Below are 15,451 nucleotides of genomic sequence, written 5' to 3'. Positions count from 1 at the left end.
AAACCATAGAATATGGTGCAATATTAGGTCAAGGGTTCAGTTACTAAGAAAATGACCTCAAGTAATGAATAATTTACTTCACTGTACTTCAATTGAGCCAAAGCCTGGCCGTCAATATTTTAATTGAAAATTGACTCTTCTTAGATTTATGGTGTTATGGTGTTATCTGAATAGTATAAGGAGTATTATCAAATCAATCTATCTTAAGCCAACAAATGGACTTGAGATAAGAAAAATTGTACGAGGACTAAAGAACTCAAAATCAACTGGTACAGATGGTGTATCCAATATTATAATCAAAAAGTGCATTGACAATCTGGCAAAACCCCTTGTACATATAGGAAATTTAATTATGAGTACAGGTACCTATCCTGAGAAAATCAAGGAAGGCCTAGTAAAGCCAGTACATAAAAACAAATCGAAACAAAGACCTGATAATTACAGGCCGTTGACCATAACGTCCTCATTCTCGAAGGTATTCGAAAGAATCCTCCTTGATAGGGTAGAACCCTTTTTTAGAAATAACAATCTAATAAGTGACTTTCAATTTGGATGTAAAAAAGGGAAGTCAACAATAGATGCAGTTACATATGCAGTAGACACCATAGCTACTGCTAAATGTGACAAAGAAACTGTCATTGCTATTTTCTTAGACCTTAGCAAGGCGTTTGACTGTGTCAAGCACGACATATTACTCGATATAATGTATAAGAGTGGACTAAGGGGTAACGCCCATGAACTTATGAAAAGTTTCTTACAAGAAAGAGTTCAATGTGTTGAAGTACAACACCTCAATAGCGAAGGTACTATTAACAAAATAAGATCTAATATGAAAACAGTTAAGTTCAATGTGCCACAAGGAACCGTAATTGGTCCTTTTATGTTTCTAATATATGTTAATAGCATTGAAGAGACTATCAGACAACTAGGGGGAAAATCTGTCTTGTATGTTGATGATACTAACATCATCATTAAAGCACCCACCCTCGACCAAGCAAGGGAAGTTGCTGAAAAAATAATCGATAAAATTGCTGATCTATTTACTTCACTCAATTTGGCACTAAATTGGGATAAAACCTTTGCGATGATCTTTAATACAGCTCAAACCCTTGATAAAATTTGCACCCAGAGTGGGACCATCAAAATTGTCAAAAAAGTAAATTTCCTTGGGCTGACCCTAACAAATGATCTCAAGTGGAAAACGCACATTGAAAGCTGCCTAACTAAACTTAATAGAGGGATCTATACCTTATCCCAGGCAATTCAGATGCTACATCGATCAGAAGCACTTTATGTCTATTATGCTAATGTCCACTCCCATCTGACCTACCGTGCCCTAATATGGGGAAATCCCAGCTGTGCTAGTATTGTGACTAAATCCACTTTTAGAAAGCAAAAAAAAGCTGTTAGACTTCTCATCTATGGTCCATCTCTCAACAGGAAAACATGTAGGGGCCTCTTTAGAAAACTCAAAATACTTACTTTTCCCTCAATACATCTGTACCAATGTGTAAAACATATTAGACTTTGCAATTCTTTGACTGTTGGTGAAAAGCACCAATATAATACTAGGAATGGGAAAAGTGTGTTCAGAGAACACAGCAGCAATAAATCAGTCTTTGATCATTCGGCCCAAATGTATAATAAATTACCATCAGTATTCAAGGATATTAGTGATAACAAAAGATTCTTAAAAAAAGTGAAGCAATGGCTAATGGACATGGAATTCTATTCTGTAGATGAATTTATTGAAGGTAGTAGATAAGTCAACTGTGATACTATTTATGTATTGTCTTTAATCTATATGTTTCTTTTAATGAGGCGAAAGGAGCCTAATTTCACTACTGTGACATCAGCGATGTGTACAAATTGTGTATATAACTACTTATGCTGAAAATAAACAATACAATACAATACAACACAATACAATTTATTAAATTAAAGATAAAAAGGATTTTACCTTATGACAAGAAAACATCTCTCCCAAGGTAGAAATGAATTACAACAGAAAATCAAACAAGGCTAGAAACCTATAATAAAATAAAATTACAGATTTGTTGCAGACTCCAAATTATTTGCTGTAGTAGATCGCTGCTGGGATTCAGTTAACTCAAACAGGAAACGATGGAATACCCATGGACACATAGTAGTCTTCAGAGACATCACTTAGCAGCATCGCTGAGAAAGATGTTACAGAAAATTTTCCAATGCAGTCCAAAACCCACTCATAATGAACAAGAGGAGCGCGGCAGTCTCCCGGCCAGGCTGCGGCAAAAAATGAAGATACAATTAATCATCTAGATGACTAACCTAGAGTAAATGTAAAAAAATAAGTAAACTTTATTACTTTTATATTCTGCTTCTTTGGATTCGTCCCATTGAGCGAGTGCTACTGGTATAACACGTTCCTCAAAAGAGAAGCTGCTTGGCTTGCTTACGATGGAGGCGCCACAATCAATTAATAAAGCCTACAAAAAAGAAAAGGGGAAGTCAAATAGAATATTTAAAATAGAATTAGAACAGAAATGTGGCTGTCATAAACAGAACACACAGATCTAAAATTAGAGTATCTTTACCTGCATTTGAGCTCTTGATATATTTGGAAATTCACCAATGCAACAGAACTCAAAGCCACTGAACAGATTCTTCTTGGAGAGGCGAGACTCTCGCGAAAGTTGAGGGCCTGGCTCACCTGTGGTATCTAGAGCTTCAAAAGGTTCCTGGAAAAAGATTGATTATTATTAATAATTACTGAGTTGCAGGTAACAGAGACTGAATCTTTCAATTAATTAATGCAACCAATAAGGATTCCAATACCTCTGGTAAAAGTTTCTTGGCTTCTAAGCATTTCTCCACCCATGCAGGGGAGACAACCCATTTTCCAGCAGCAACAGCACAAAGGTATTTCAAGGTTTTGTCAGCCCTATTATTTTCATCCACTCCAACAATGAGATGAGATGTATCAGACGTGAATTTGGAAGAAAATTCAGCTTTAACAATATTTGCAAGCTTTTTGACCTGGAGAAAAAAAGGCACTTACCAGTAAAATAAAGAAACAAATGTAAAAAAAAACACTACGTTTTTTTAAGGTGGTTTTAAAATTAATACCTGTGCAACTAAATTCTTAGGAAGACTGCTACAGACAAATTGAAGCTTAGTGGTTTTAAGTGCATCTTCTGCATGCTCTCCGTTTCTGGTCTCTGTAACTTCTACGGGATCAGAGAAAAGGTTTGTCTCAGAGGCATCTTCAGTCACTGGTGCTTGGGAAGACTCACGGTTTTCCACTATTTGAACATCCTCACAAGTATTTCTCTGGTTACCCAGTGACTCAAGCAGGTCTTCTTGAGGCAAGTCGTTAGGTTTGCTTCCTATTGAGTCTTTGTGGTTGTCTCCAAGTAAAGGGGGTACAAGTCTATGGCTGGGAATTGTGGGAATTGGAGGCTGCGAACTTGGGACAATATCATCTGATTGAGTTGTTTGCCTGAAATAAATGCAACTTATTTCTAAAATCTCTCTTTCAATTAATGTTTTTGAGGAAGTTGTTTTCAGTATTTCCTACTCACCTCAAAGTAAATGAAAATTGCTTCTGAGGAGTGGGGTTTATGACTTCAGAATCACCATCACTGTCAGTCTAAAAAACAAAGTTTTAGAGACTCCTTTAGAAAATTTATTAAAATTAAGAATGAAAATTGCAGAGAACAAATTAAATCTTACTTGGTTTTTTGATGTGTTGGACAAAACATCCCAGGAGTCTTCAAATGTTTCACTCACTGGTTCTGTGTTCACCATTTCATTTAACCACCCTGCCGATTGCATCCTTTCCTCTTCTGCAAGCCGGGCTTCAATATTTGGCATTATTTTAGACGTGTCTACAATGCTAGTATCAGCATCATCATTATGAGTGCTACAACTATTCTCGTTGTCAGATAGCACCTGAATTTTCTTTTTCTTCTGTTTCTGTTTTTTAGACACAACAACATCTGAGTATGACGAGTCACTAAAGCTGCCCAATGGCCGGGGGCGTTTAGAACTTATGTCTGGGCCGACACTGGAGCTTGAATCATCATCAAGATCCACTTGAGGAATATCATTTGAAGCAGCTTCTAAAAGTACTGTCTTCTTAGGACTTCTTCCTATGACATCTAGTGGGCCACAACTGAGTTTGGAATCTTGAGATTGTTTCCTGTCTTGATGCACTGTTCCACAGGTCTTCTCAAGATTAACAGCTACATCTCGCCCGGCTATGAATGCATCTGAGGTTTGAAATTGAACATCATTCTGAGGGTAGGTACATTCAATAATTTTTGTTTCTAAAATAGCTATAGCCTCAACGAGAAGAGATAAAGGGTTAATGGCTCTACTTTCTTGAACAGGTGGTTTCAAGGGTGGGGTTAACAGCAATGTTTCGGCATCCATATCAACATCTGATTGGGCACCCAATCTTCCCCTTGCCATGGGAATAGTTGAAACGTGAACAGGGCTTTCTCCTTGATTGTCAAAAGATGTATTTTTGGTCATTTGTGGACTTCTCACCATTAAGACCATTAGACAAGCAGAAATTGAGAAACAGTTGACGGCAGGCTTGTCCGAACAACAGTTATTAAATGAGAGAGAGTAAGTTAAATTTGGCCATCAAGGTTTGATACTGACATAATGTTACGACATATTCTGATTCATTGATCTTTCTTTCATAAATTTTCAGGATGCAAGCCTCGCAGCTCGCAGCTATTTATAAACTATTGAAAGAAAAAGAGGATAAATTCCAAATAAGATCCATGGATGAACTTCAAGAGCAACTGAGACTTTACAAATCAGAAAGTTAAATTTGACCAAATAAAAATCTTTTGTAACATCTACCCTGTTTTGCTTTCCACAGATTCTAGATTTCAGAACTTCAACAATGCAGAGAATAAATTTAGCTTTAAGAAAGTGATTCTAGTTTCGGAAACAATATTGCACCTAGCAACAAATTCACCCAAAGATACATTTGGGAATCCTAAACTTCAACAAGGGTTCCCACATTATTAAATTGAAAGAAAATTGAATACAAGAAAAACAAAAGAGACAACAATAATACATTATACAATAATAAAACATATTATTAAAAATAATATACTTACCATGTTCTGAGCCATCAGAAGTGGCGGACGATGAATTTGCACTAGCATGTGATCCTTCTGAGGTCCTGTGCAATTAAAACCATTATAAACAAAAAATATGGACAAAACTTAAAGGACCTGTTACCTTTTCTGCATTACGAGACAATAAGCATAACTTATTTTACAAGGGGGTGGAGGGAACTCCTAATAATATTCAAGAAAAGATTGAGAAAGAGAAAATGTGACAAGAGAGACAAACAGAGCCAACTTACTTTTGAGGTTTCGCACTTCTTTTTTTTGGCTTTGATGCATTTGATGATTGTGCCTCCATTTCTGGTTGGTTTCCTAGAAAGATAATTGGAATACCATTGTGATGTATTCCAAAACTAGTTGGAGCACTACACAAAATTTTGATTTAATAACTTATTGATAATCAATGATATGCTTACCCTCTTCAGGACCTCTTTCATGAGGGAAGATTGGGTCAGAGGAGGACGATGGGTTTGAACTTGAACTTGCCCCTTCCAAACTTCTGTGCAGTTAACAGAAAGTACAGATCAGAAATCATCATAATCCATAACACACATTTTGAGAGCTGGAATGAGAAACAAAGGGAAAAAAATAAAGCGTGCTTACTTTTGAGACTTAGCACTTCTCATCTTTGCCTTTGTTGCATTTGATGATTGTTCCCCCATTCCTGTAAAGAATCAGAGTTATTAACATCACCATTTATGCAAAGCTAAATCTCTTTCTCTCTTTACAATTAAGCTGCACACAACTTTTCACTCACTTTTCATGTTCTGTGAAAGGCTGCTTTCTTCTTCTGATGGTGAGGACCTCTTAAACTCACCACTCAAACCAGAGTGTTGTTGCTGCTCAGATAATTGGGGTGATTGTTGAGCACTTTCTGGACTGGTCTCAGCTTGATTAGTAGACAAGACAATAGGTAATCTCGTTACAGTGACACATGTAAAAGACATAGACATTTCTTCACAATTTGTTGTGTCCATCACATCATTCGCGGGAGATTGGAAAGCCTCTCCATTTTCTGAGAGAGTCGACTGACTGTTACACAAATTATTTTTCTTTTGTAACTTAGGACTAATAACTTTCTCTAAGGAAGTCTTAGCTCTTCGATCTCTTAAAGTAGGTACATTATCTTCGTGGTGCTGAATACCTTTGGGCTGTACCAAAGATGATGAAGTTTCACTACATCCTGAATTTTTTGCAGACTTCTTTCTTTTTGGTGGCTGTCCAAGATATTTTCCAGCATCATCATAATTCCAGGAAGTACCCTCTTTGGAATCTAATTGTCGTTTTCGCTCTATGAACGACTTCTTGGACTCAACAATCTGCAATGCCAGCCCTTCATCCTCAGAACTGGATTCAGTTTCATACTCATTAGAATCAGTACTGCTTCTAGATGCATCAAGAGGAGGCGTTGTGTTCTGCTTTCCTTTAGGTGGACTCTTGAAACAAACCTTCTTGAGATGCGATAGAGGTAAGGTATCATCATGTGCAGCGGAGTATCCCAACCTTCCAAAGGCAACGCCTGTAGAGCCATGTGAAGAAGTCGAGGGCATATGGTTGCTGTTCGCAGGCTCTTGCCTTGATTCATTTACCTGAAATCCAAAAGAAATTTAACTTCCGAACTATTAAAACAAATTAAGCAATAACATTTGTAAATTACACTTGCCTCCTCAGAAACAATGCTCAATCGATTTGGCTCAACAATGTTATCAACAAAGGTGCCTGCAGATTAATGACAATTATTAGCTCAAAAATTATTAAAGTGATCAGTGAGATCAAAAGCTTTGTATATACCTCTAGTATGTGGCAGCTGGACCCTGTTTCTATTTGATAATCCAAGGGGCACATTAACTCTTCGTAGGGAAATAGTTGGCTTAGATATGACTTGACCCTTCACCATTGGCATAACAGTACCGTGCCTTGGTGATGACACATCTGAAGTCAAACATACAGAAAGACAACAGATGTTGAAAGAAAAGACAATCACTGAGGGGACTATAATGACAAAACAACTCACTTGTCTTTGGAGGGGGAACAGTTTGTGATGCGACAGACCGATTGTCACCAACTGTGGGTGCTGTTGAACTACTTGACGTACACAGAGCATTTACGTCTGCAACTGACGTTTGAGGTGTAACTGTATCTGCTGATTCAGGCCATAATCTGTTAATTTTGTCATTCACTTCTGAAAGAATCTGAATTCCTTCAAACATTGATTCAACTGAATTCATCAAAAATTTGATTCCAGATTTAATACCCCTAGAAAGGGTTCTAAATTCAGCCTGTGGAGAAAATACCATGAAAGAATAGGATTGGCAAATCTATCAAAAAATCTTAAAAGGAAAAAGTGAAAAATGGTTGGCTGAGCGATAGCGAAGCCTGTTACTCCGGTGCGGTTGAAAAGTTTTGGCTGTCTGTCTGTCTGTGTGTCTGTGTGTGTACACTACTCCTCCTGAACGGCTCGGCCGATCTGGCTGAGATTTTGCAGGCTTATTAGGTATGTTCTTGGCTCGGCACACGCGAAATTTCACCATCCTAGCTCAACTGGTTCAGTTTTTATAGCCGAAAAACACCTAAAAAACGGCGAAAAATGGAGTTTTCTGCAGGTAGATCACCTCTGTCTTGAAGAGAGGGGGGTCTGGGGGGCGGAGCCCCCCAGCTTCGACAAGTAAAAAAGTGACAAGGGTCAAGATCGTGTTATCTGTAGATGAAGCAACTCTATCCAGAATTAAGGGGGGTCTGGGGGGCGGAGCCCCCCAGCATGCAACACGTAAGAAGTAACCGACGATGGACAAGCCAATGCCTGCCGAAGGCAGGCTAGCGCCGCAGGCCAAGGTAGGTACGCCAGGCGCGGATTGGAGGAACAGGCCGCGAGACATCGCGAAGCCTGTTACGACAAGACGCGGTCTGGCGTAAACCTACCTTGTAGTTGACAAATAAATTATTTTATACCTGTTGATGAGCATGAACCTTATTATTTTCTCTATATTTCCTAGCAAGGGCACAATATTTTGATTTTTCGGCAGCAAGGAAATGTGCTAACTTTGCATTAGTGGTTCGAAGATCTTGAATATCTGAAATTACGATAAGAAGGGCAAAAAGAGTTATCAGTTGTTGGCAGTGAACATTCTTAATCCTCAATTGTAGTTACATGCTTACAATGACTAGAAGATTTCTTTGCAAAGCTTCTGCGCGAGGAAGAATTCAAACTCTTGTCTGATTTCTTTACTGTGTCGGCTAGAACTCGGGGTCCCTTGATTCTCAAAACAGGTTGGGAGGACCGCTCCATGGTGGCACAAGCTGAAACAACCCAAACACATCATTGAGAGCTCACCCACAGTAAGGATTGAAAAAATGTCTCAATAAATGAAATCTGTGCCCAACATATTTGTTATTATCTGACGACTGTCTGGTTGAACAATGCAGGCAGAGGGTCATGTACAAGTATCTGGCAATGTAGACACATTGCAGTGCAAAAAATAGATGAAACAAAAATGACAATATAAGGAAATCAGAGGAATATAAAGAAATTCTTGTTAACTGACAAGAGTGATAAGTAATCTTAACGTACAGATTCTAAAATTTCAATATGCAAATGAAAAGAATCAAAAGAAAGTCCAAATTGAAACAAGAAAAATTAACGATAGTACTATAGAGCTTCTAAATGTGGAATTATCAAAGGAAACATGGGAAACTGTCTTTCAGAGTGGGGATACTGATATTGCCTATAATGAGTTTATAAGTATTTTTGAATATCATTTTAACAGGCTCTGCCCAAAAATCTCCAAAGAAGTAAAAAAATTTAATGAAAAACCTAAATTTGTATCTAAAGAGACCTATGAATATAAAAATACTTTGGATACTATTAATCTTGCAATCAAAAATAATATTGGGGATACCTCTGCTCTAAATGAAATACGGAAGGAGGTGAAAAAAAAATACAGAAAGCAGGTCAATAAAGATGCTAAACAATCAAATAGCCAAAGAATAAACAATTCTAACAATGTAACCAAGGAGACTTGGAAAATAATAAATGAATTGAAAAAAACTGATAAAGGTTACAAGAATATAAATGTCACACTGAACATTAATGATCAAAAGATAGATGACCCTAAGAGTGTTGCTAATGCCTTTAATGATCACTATTTAAATGTACCTATTGAAATATGTAACAGTCTTGATAAAGAACAGTTTGATCTTGATAGTATTGGTAATTTCCATAAGTCAATCTTTCTGAAACCAACTAGTGACCAGGAAGTCGAAAAAATAGTTACAAGTCTGAAAAACTCAAGTTCTGCTGGTAATGATGAGGTATCTAACATAATTATTAAAAACTGCATAGGAAATATCTTGGCTCCACTTGTACATATTAGCAACATAGCTATGAGAACTGGGAAATTCCCTTCTAAAACTAAAGACTGTATTGTCAAAACTATACATAAAAGTGGTGCTACTGATAAACCAGGTAACTATAGGCCTCTAACAATCACATCTTCTTTTTCAAAAGTATTTGAAAAAATACTTCTGGATAGGATTGAACCCTTCCTCAGAACAAATAACTTAATAAATGAATATCAATTTGGCTATAAAAAAGGAAAATCTACAATTGATGCTGTTACTTATGCAGTGGATATTATATCTAAGGCAAAATCAGATAAAGAAGTAACTATAGCAATTTTCCTGGACCTAAGCAAAGCCTTTGATTGTGTCAGACATGACTTATTATTGGAGATACTCTACAGGAATGGCCTGAGAGGAAATGCATATGAAATTATGAAGAGCTTTCTCATTGATAGGAAACAATGCGTTGAGGTCCAACACTTTGATATAGACTCAAAAGTAAAGAGAGTAAAATCTGATTGGAAAACAGTTAAATATAATGTACCGCAGGGCACTGTGATTGGTCCCTTTCTTTTTCTGATTTATATAAACTGTCTTGAGGTTTTCATAAGAAACTTGGGAGGAAAAGCGGTCTTATATGTCGATGACACAAATATAATTATTAAAGGTGATAGCCTTAATGAAATTCTTGAAACTGCAAAATCCATTGTAAATAAGGTAGCCAAACTTTTTACTTCTCTGAACCTTGCTATAAATTGGTCAAAAACATATGCAATGATCTTCAATAATAGTGATGATATTGAAAAGATAGACGTTGATGGCGGTGAGATCAAAATAGTCAAAGAGGTAATCTTTCTAGGGCTTACATTAACTAATACCCTTAAATGGCGTACCCATATTGAGAAGTGCATAAGTAAATTAAATAAGGGTCTCTACTGTATTACCCAGGCCAAGCAAACTCTTAATAGATCTGAAGTACTACTTGTGTACAATGCTAATTTTCATTCTCACTTAATGTATGGGGCTCTTATCTGGGGAAACCCTACATGTGCCACTGGGATTACTAATTCTATCTTCAAAAAACAAAAAAAGGCTATAAAAATTATAATCTATGGGTATGCGGGTAGAAGAAAATCCTGCAGAGGACTGTTCAAACAACTTAATATTTTAACGTTTCACTCTATTCACCTATATCAATGTTTCAAACATGCTAGATTTGGAAACTGTAAATTAGTTGGCGACAGTCATGGATATTCAACAAGAAATAAAAATAACCTGGCAAGGGAACATACTAGTAATACGGCAGTCACTGACCATGCTGCTCAAGCATATAATGCGCTTCCGAGGTATCTAAAAGAAATTCAAGATAATGATAAATTCCTAAAAAAAACAAAAAGATGGCTATTAGATAATGAGTTCTACTCTTATAAGGAATTTATTGAATTCAAAGAAACTGGATCAAATTGACTTGAATATTTGACCTGAATATTATGCAGCTCTTATAGTTCTCCCTATGCTGTGCTAGTTTTAGTTTTTTTTTAACTTCATATGTAATTTGTATGCAACACCTGCCAAGAAATTTTCATTAGGAAGAAACCGCTAGCAGTTCTGAGACATATAGCACGATTAGCGTGAAACGATGTTTCTTTATGACCAAATTTCTCAAAATTATCCATTGTCACTTGGAAAATACCCTCCTAGTTTTTTGTTGGCCAAAGATCTCTGGTCGTTGTCGTTGTTGTTTGCGTTCCAGTGGCGTTCTATATCAAAAGATGCAAACACTTGAAAAGAGGTTAGTTTCACATAATGCACTAAAAACGTCTCTATTTCATGTTCATTTTCTCAGTTTTTCTCATTGCAAGCAACAAAAAAGTTCATTTACGATCTAGCGACTGACACTCCATCTTTCATTTGATACCACTCTCATTTTCCCACATGCTGTGAGATCTGAGATGAAAGATGTCCCCCCAAAACTCATTTTTGAACACAATACTCGTTCTCTTCACATAGAGTTTTGTATGTTAGTGAGTGGTGTGTAAAGAACGAGTAAAAAACTCACCATTGTCACAGCCCATACCCGCCTGTGCACTAGAATTAATAACATGCATACCTTGTGTTTTCTCATCAGAAGAGATGCAATCATTGCACAAAGGGCAAAGAGAATTCTTTTCTTTCCCAGGTCTGCAGTTTTGACAGACAGAATGTTTGCAAGTCGCTGTCACGACACTTATCTGTAATTTAGAGCTGTAAGACAAGAATGTAAATATTAGACTGCAGATGAATAGATTACAAACCACTACTAAAAACGTCTAGAAGCAAATTTCAAAAATTTAACTTATTATTAACCTGCAAGAAGACACGAACAAGAAGCCAAGGAACAACATTAATGGGATATTTAGAATATCAAAAGTATTTGATATTAAAGTGGAGGACTCGTTCTTTACAATAGATGTGGTTCAGTCGAAATCTATGTATGAGTTTGTGTTGAAAGTTTATTGAATGAGCTGACGTTTCAATTTTTTTTCTGCGGCAGGCCGTCCAAAGGAAGGTTGAAAAACTGCAGATATTTTAAATGTTTGTTTGCCAAGAGAGATAATCCTCAAATGAAACATGTTAAACAAAGCACAGGGAGGTGGATTTTTGCTATGGCACATTCAAATTCGATATGAATCACGAAAAAACGAAGTGTTATAACCTCTCATTACAAGACACCAACCAGTTTTGATAAACATTTTCAATTTGCAATTGCTCAAAAACTTTCATTGTGGAATGAAAAATACTTCATTCACGTCATAAGGATGAGGCTTTGATCTTTCAAATGAGTACATTATGTATGGTTTTCCTTGTGTGCATAGAGAGTTGAACCACATAGCTAACAAAATCTGTTGAAAATTTACCACACATCACACTTAAAGCTACCCAGCACTGTCTGCATGGCCTCGTACACCGCCGCGGCCCCGCCCACCATTTCATTTCCTGCCATCCCGGGCAGCGGCCACTTCACTTCTGCTCCGGCCACTACGACCACTGCAAACTGCAACAGTGGCGGAGCGCGGCTGGCATATTGGTATTGCAGTTCGGATGGTGTGCCACGTAGAAGACTAGCTTTGGTTTGGGATTACCGAGTATGGAAAACGCTGAGACAAACAAATGCATAGGCCCTCCCCCTATTTTTTGAATAGAAGGGCGGGCCAAAAAACCGGCCAGTTCAGCGGCCTAAGCAGAAGCAGAATTCGTAAGTCAAGAGTCGAAAGAAAGATATTTTTGTCTTTCACTAGTGACATCTCGAAACGTACGAAACGAACCGGAGTGCTGACAGCTGCCTGTGAGATTTGTATGGACAGCCCTGTTAATTTTACATGGTAAGTTAAATTAAGTAATGCTCTTATGTAAACGGCGCTACGACGCCTTTGCATTTTGACGCTAGTCTATTTTGTAGAAGAGAGGAGAGGCTATGTGAGAAGAATTAAACTAACTTTGTATGTGTCTCGATTCTAGGTTTATGTTAGTTTATGTGAATGTTCACGAAACAATGCAACACCAGCCTGAATGAATTATGGTTTCATGAATGAACATGGACTGCTTTGTTAGAGGGCCATATAAGTTTGAAAAAAAAACAGGTTTGTTTCCCCTTTTTTTCCTGTATAAATATGTTGGTGTTTGGTGTGTTTCATTTCATTTGCATTATTTGTCTGTTTAGACTGCTATGGGAGATCTCTTTGACTGAAGGTTGAACGCCCGCTCGCCAGCAACAGAAACGCAGCCCTACCCTCACAGATTGGGAGTAGTGAAAGGGTCACTAGCAGTGGTTTGAGTGGCAGCAGCCCAAAGCCGACATCAGCAGACTGCAGAGACGAGATTTCTGGCAGACCAGCCAAACACAACCCTTTAAGCGCAGCGAAGCGAAGAAAACTGGACCAGCAGCACTAAAACTGACCAACTTTGAGGAATTAATAGCATTATGTCAAATTCTTTCGCAAGAAAAATACTTGACCTAATGTGTGACCCATTAAATGAGAAGTCCGCAAGTCTCACCGAGAAGCCAGTACAGTATTAGTAGTAGAAGAACTTCATGTTAAATATCCAATGTAAAGCTCTTTTTAAAATATCTGCCTCAAATTATTATGTCTTCATTAAATATCTGCTTCTAATGTAACAAGTAAGGCAGTCAACCAAATTTTAACTTGATGTTGTGATAATTAACAAATATCCACAGTGAATGCGACTGATGTGCATTGGTGATGTAGATTTCAATCTCCGAAGGATAAGGCAGTCGAGAGCTGGTTGCATTGAACAACTGAGATTAGAACGAATATTGAAATAATGGAAGACGATCCATTCTCATCTCATAGAGACTTATGACACCAGCATAAATAAATGAATGAATGAATTGAATAAAGCAATACATTTTTCCAAACTGGCTGTGCATCATACATCATATACCACCTTCAAAATGGGGTCGATAAATCGATTAGTGTTACCCACACAAGGCTAAGGGCTAACATCTTCCCCATTGGATTTCATGCGTCTCAGTGTAAAGACAAAGGCCCATTATCCAAATCTGATTTATTTGTATGGTGACAATTTGCATGCAAGAAATAGTAAGAGCCTAATGCAGCAAAAAATGGTACACAATTGAATATTGTCTTCTGCTTGTGAGGAAGCAAAGATATTGGAATACACAGCATACATTTATCAAATCAATTTTTTAAAAAATATCAATCAAACAAACAACTCACAAAAATAAAGAGGAGAGAGACTATGCTCACCTTATTCAAATTCTGTGTGGAATTTTCAAAATATATTTAATTGTTTATATTCGAAAACTGGGCATCCTGGCGCGTCAATACCCCTCGCGAGAGAGACCTCCAAATCATGGGCAAAAGTTTTTCCCTGTGCATCCGAGACAATAGATTGTGAGAACTTTTCTGCGGAAAAACGGATTTAAAACAAGTTTTACTTGATGGTGTTTTGCCATATCTTGGATGGTTTCTTAAAAAACAGAACCCAAAGTTGGATTACGGGCATTATTTCCAGCCCCCTGGCTCAAGCCCTGTTTGTCAGAGAAAAAATTCGTAAGGACAAAAGTGTTTCAGTTTAGTGAGAGGAATCGACGCGTGCCATCGCCCTAGCCGTGGTTCGAATCCCCGTCGAAAAAAATTTATTCCATGGGTGGGACCATTTTTGTCAGTTTCATTGCAAAGATGGCATTAAACGAACGTGTGACCCCACCAATGGATACCTCTCCGAACGAGGAAAGCCGACGAGGAGTGCCAAGGGCAGAGTTACGAAGTGACGTTGCGTAATGTGCGGGCGAACTAGGCGAACCCTCACGAACTTGGCCTGCTTTGCCTGCCTCCCCGCAGGCTGCAGCCACCGACGCGCCCTGGAGCTGTTCATCGAGAGCGTGACCCACCCCGCGGCCTTCCCCGCCGTGCTCTGCGAGCGGGACGCGTTCCGGCAGGGCTGCCTGCCTCCCTCTCGCACTCGTGGGCAGCTCCGTTCGAGTGCGAGAGAGACGGAGAGAACTGTTCTGCATCGGAATCGGACAGGCGGGAGAAGAAGAGGCAAGAGGCGGGCCTCATTAATCAAGGGAGCCATATCTGTAAACGTTCTTGTGGGCTGGCGGGCTGCAGGGCTGGGACGCGGGATGGGACGCACTGGTTACGACCGGGCCAGGCCGGGCCGGGCCGGGCCGGGCCGGCCGTTGTCGACTCGGCCATAAGAAGCGCCATGAGGGCACGGCGGCAAGGCGGCAAGGGCACATCGAACGATCATTCACCGAGAGAGAGAAGGGCGGAAGGGTCACTGCCATGGAGAGCGGGCCGTCGGCTGGCTGGACGGTCCGGACGGTCAGCGCGCCGCCCGCGGCCTCGCGGCCTCGCGGCCCGGTAACTTGAACGCACCAGTGGGACAAACACACCGAGGGCGGGCGTCAACGCGAACTTACCTGAGAAGTCGGTGGAGGTCCATGGCCACGC

At 38.8% G+C, this 15,451-nt stretch overlaps 1 protein-coding gene and 1 long non-coding RNA gene across 8 annotated transcripts; one reads left to right on the top strand and one right to left on the bottom strand.

Annotated features, from left to right (window-relative positions):
- Positions 1-1,909: 1,909 nt before the first annotated feature.
- Positions 1,910-12,505, bottom strand: LOC117646703 (breast cancer type 1 susceptibility protein homolog). 7 transcript variants are annotated; one of them, XM_034387829.1, is made up of 20 exons: positions 12,390-12,505; positions 11,581-11,714; positions 10,763-11,230; positions 8,289-8,429; positions 8,082-8,203; positions 7,147-7,411; positions 6,924-7,064; positions 6,796-6,851; positions 5,890-6,721; positions 5,736-5,796; positions 5,549-5,631; positions 5,372-5,444; positions 5,121-5,185; positions 3,715-4,253; positions 3,564-3,631; positions 3,109-3,481; positions 2,818-3,018; positions 2,577-2,720; positions 2,348-2,468; positions 1,910-2,265 (listed from the first exon to the last, which is right to left on the bottom strand). In XM_034387829.1, the coding sequence occupies exons 3-20, from the start codon at positions 10,785-10,787 to the stop codon at positions 2,111-2,113; spliced, it is 3,465 nt and encodes a 1,154-aa protein (XP_034243720.1). In that variant the 5' UTR covers positions 10,788-11,230; positions 11,581-11,714; positions 12,390-12,505; the 3' UTR covers positions 1,910-2,110. The 7 variants fall into 7 exon arrangements, with proteins under 7 accessions (XP_034243720.1, XP_034243717.1, XP_034243714.1 ...); XM_034387826.1 differs by lacking the exon at positions 10,763-11,230 and having other exon boundaries at positions 12,436-12,505; XM_034387823.1 differs by lacking the exon at positions 10,763-11,230 and having other exon boundaries at positions 12,368-12,497.
- Positions 12,506-12,642: 137 nt separating this feature from the next.
- LOC117646705 lies at positions 12,643-13,888 on the top strand. Its single transcript, XR_004587796.1, has 3 exons — positions 12,643-12,832; positions 12,969-13,090; positions 13,171-13,888. It is a non-coding gene; the product is annotated as an uncharacterized LOC117646705 (long non-coding RNA).
- Positions 13,889-15,451: the final 1,563 nt, after the last annotated feature.

The sequence above is a fragment of the Thrips palmi genome, unplaced genomic scaffold (assembly GCF_012932325.1).
Source record: "Thrips palmi isolate BJ-2018 unplaced genomic scaffold, TpBJ-2018v1 HiC_scaffold_2, whole genome shotgun sequence".
Classification (NCBI taxonomy): domain Eukaryota; kingdom Metazoa; phylum Arthropoda; class Insecta; order Thysanoptera; family Thripidae; genus Thrips; species Thrips palmi.
Note: the sequence above shows the minus strand (reverse complement) of the source record. Positions and strands in the feature narration are given on the sequence as shown.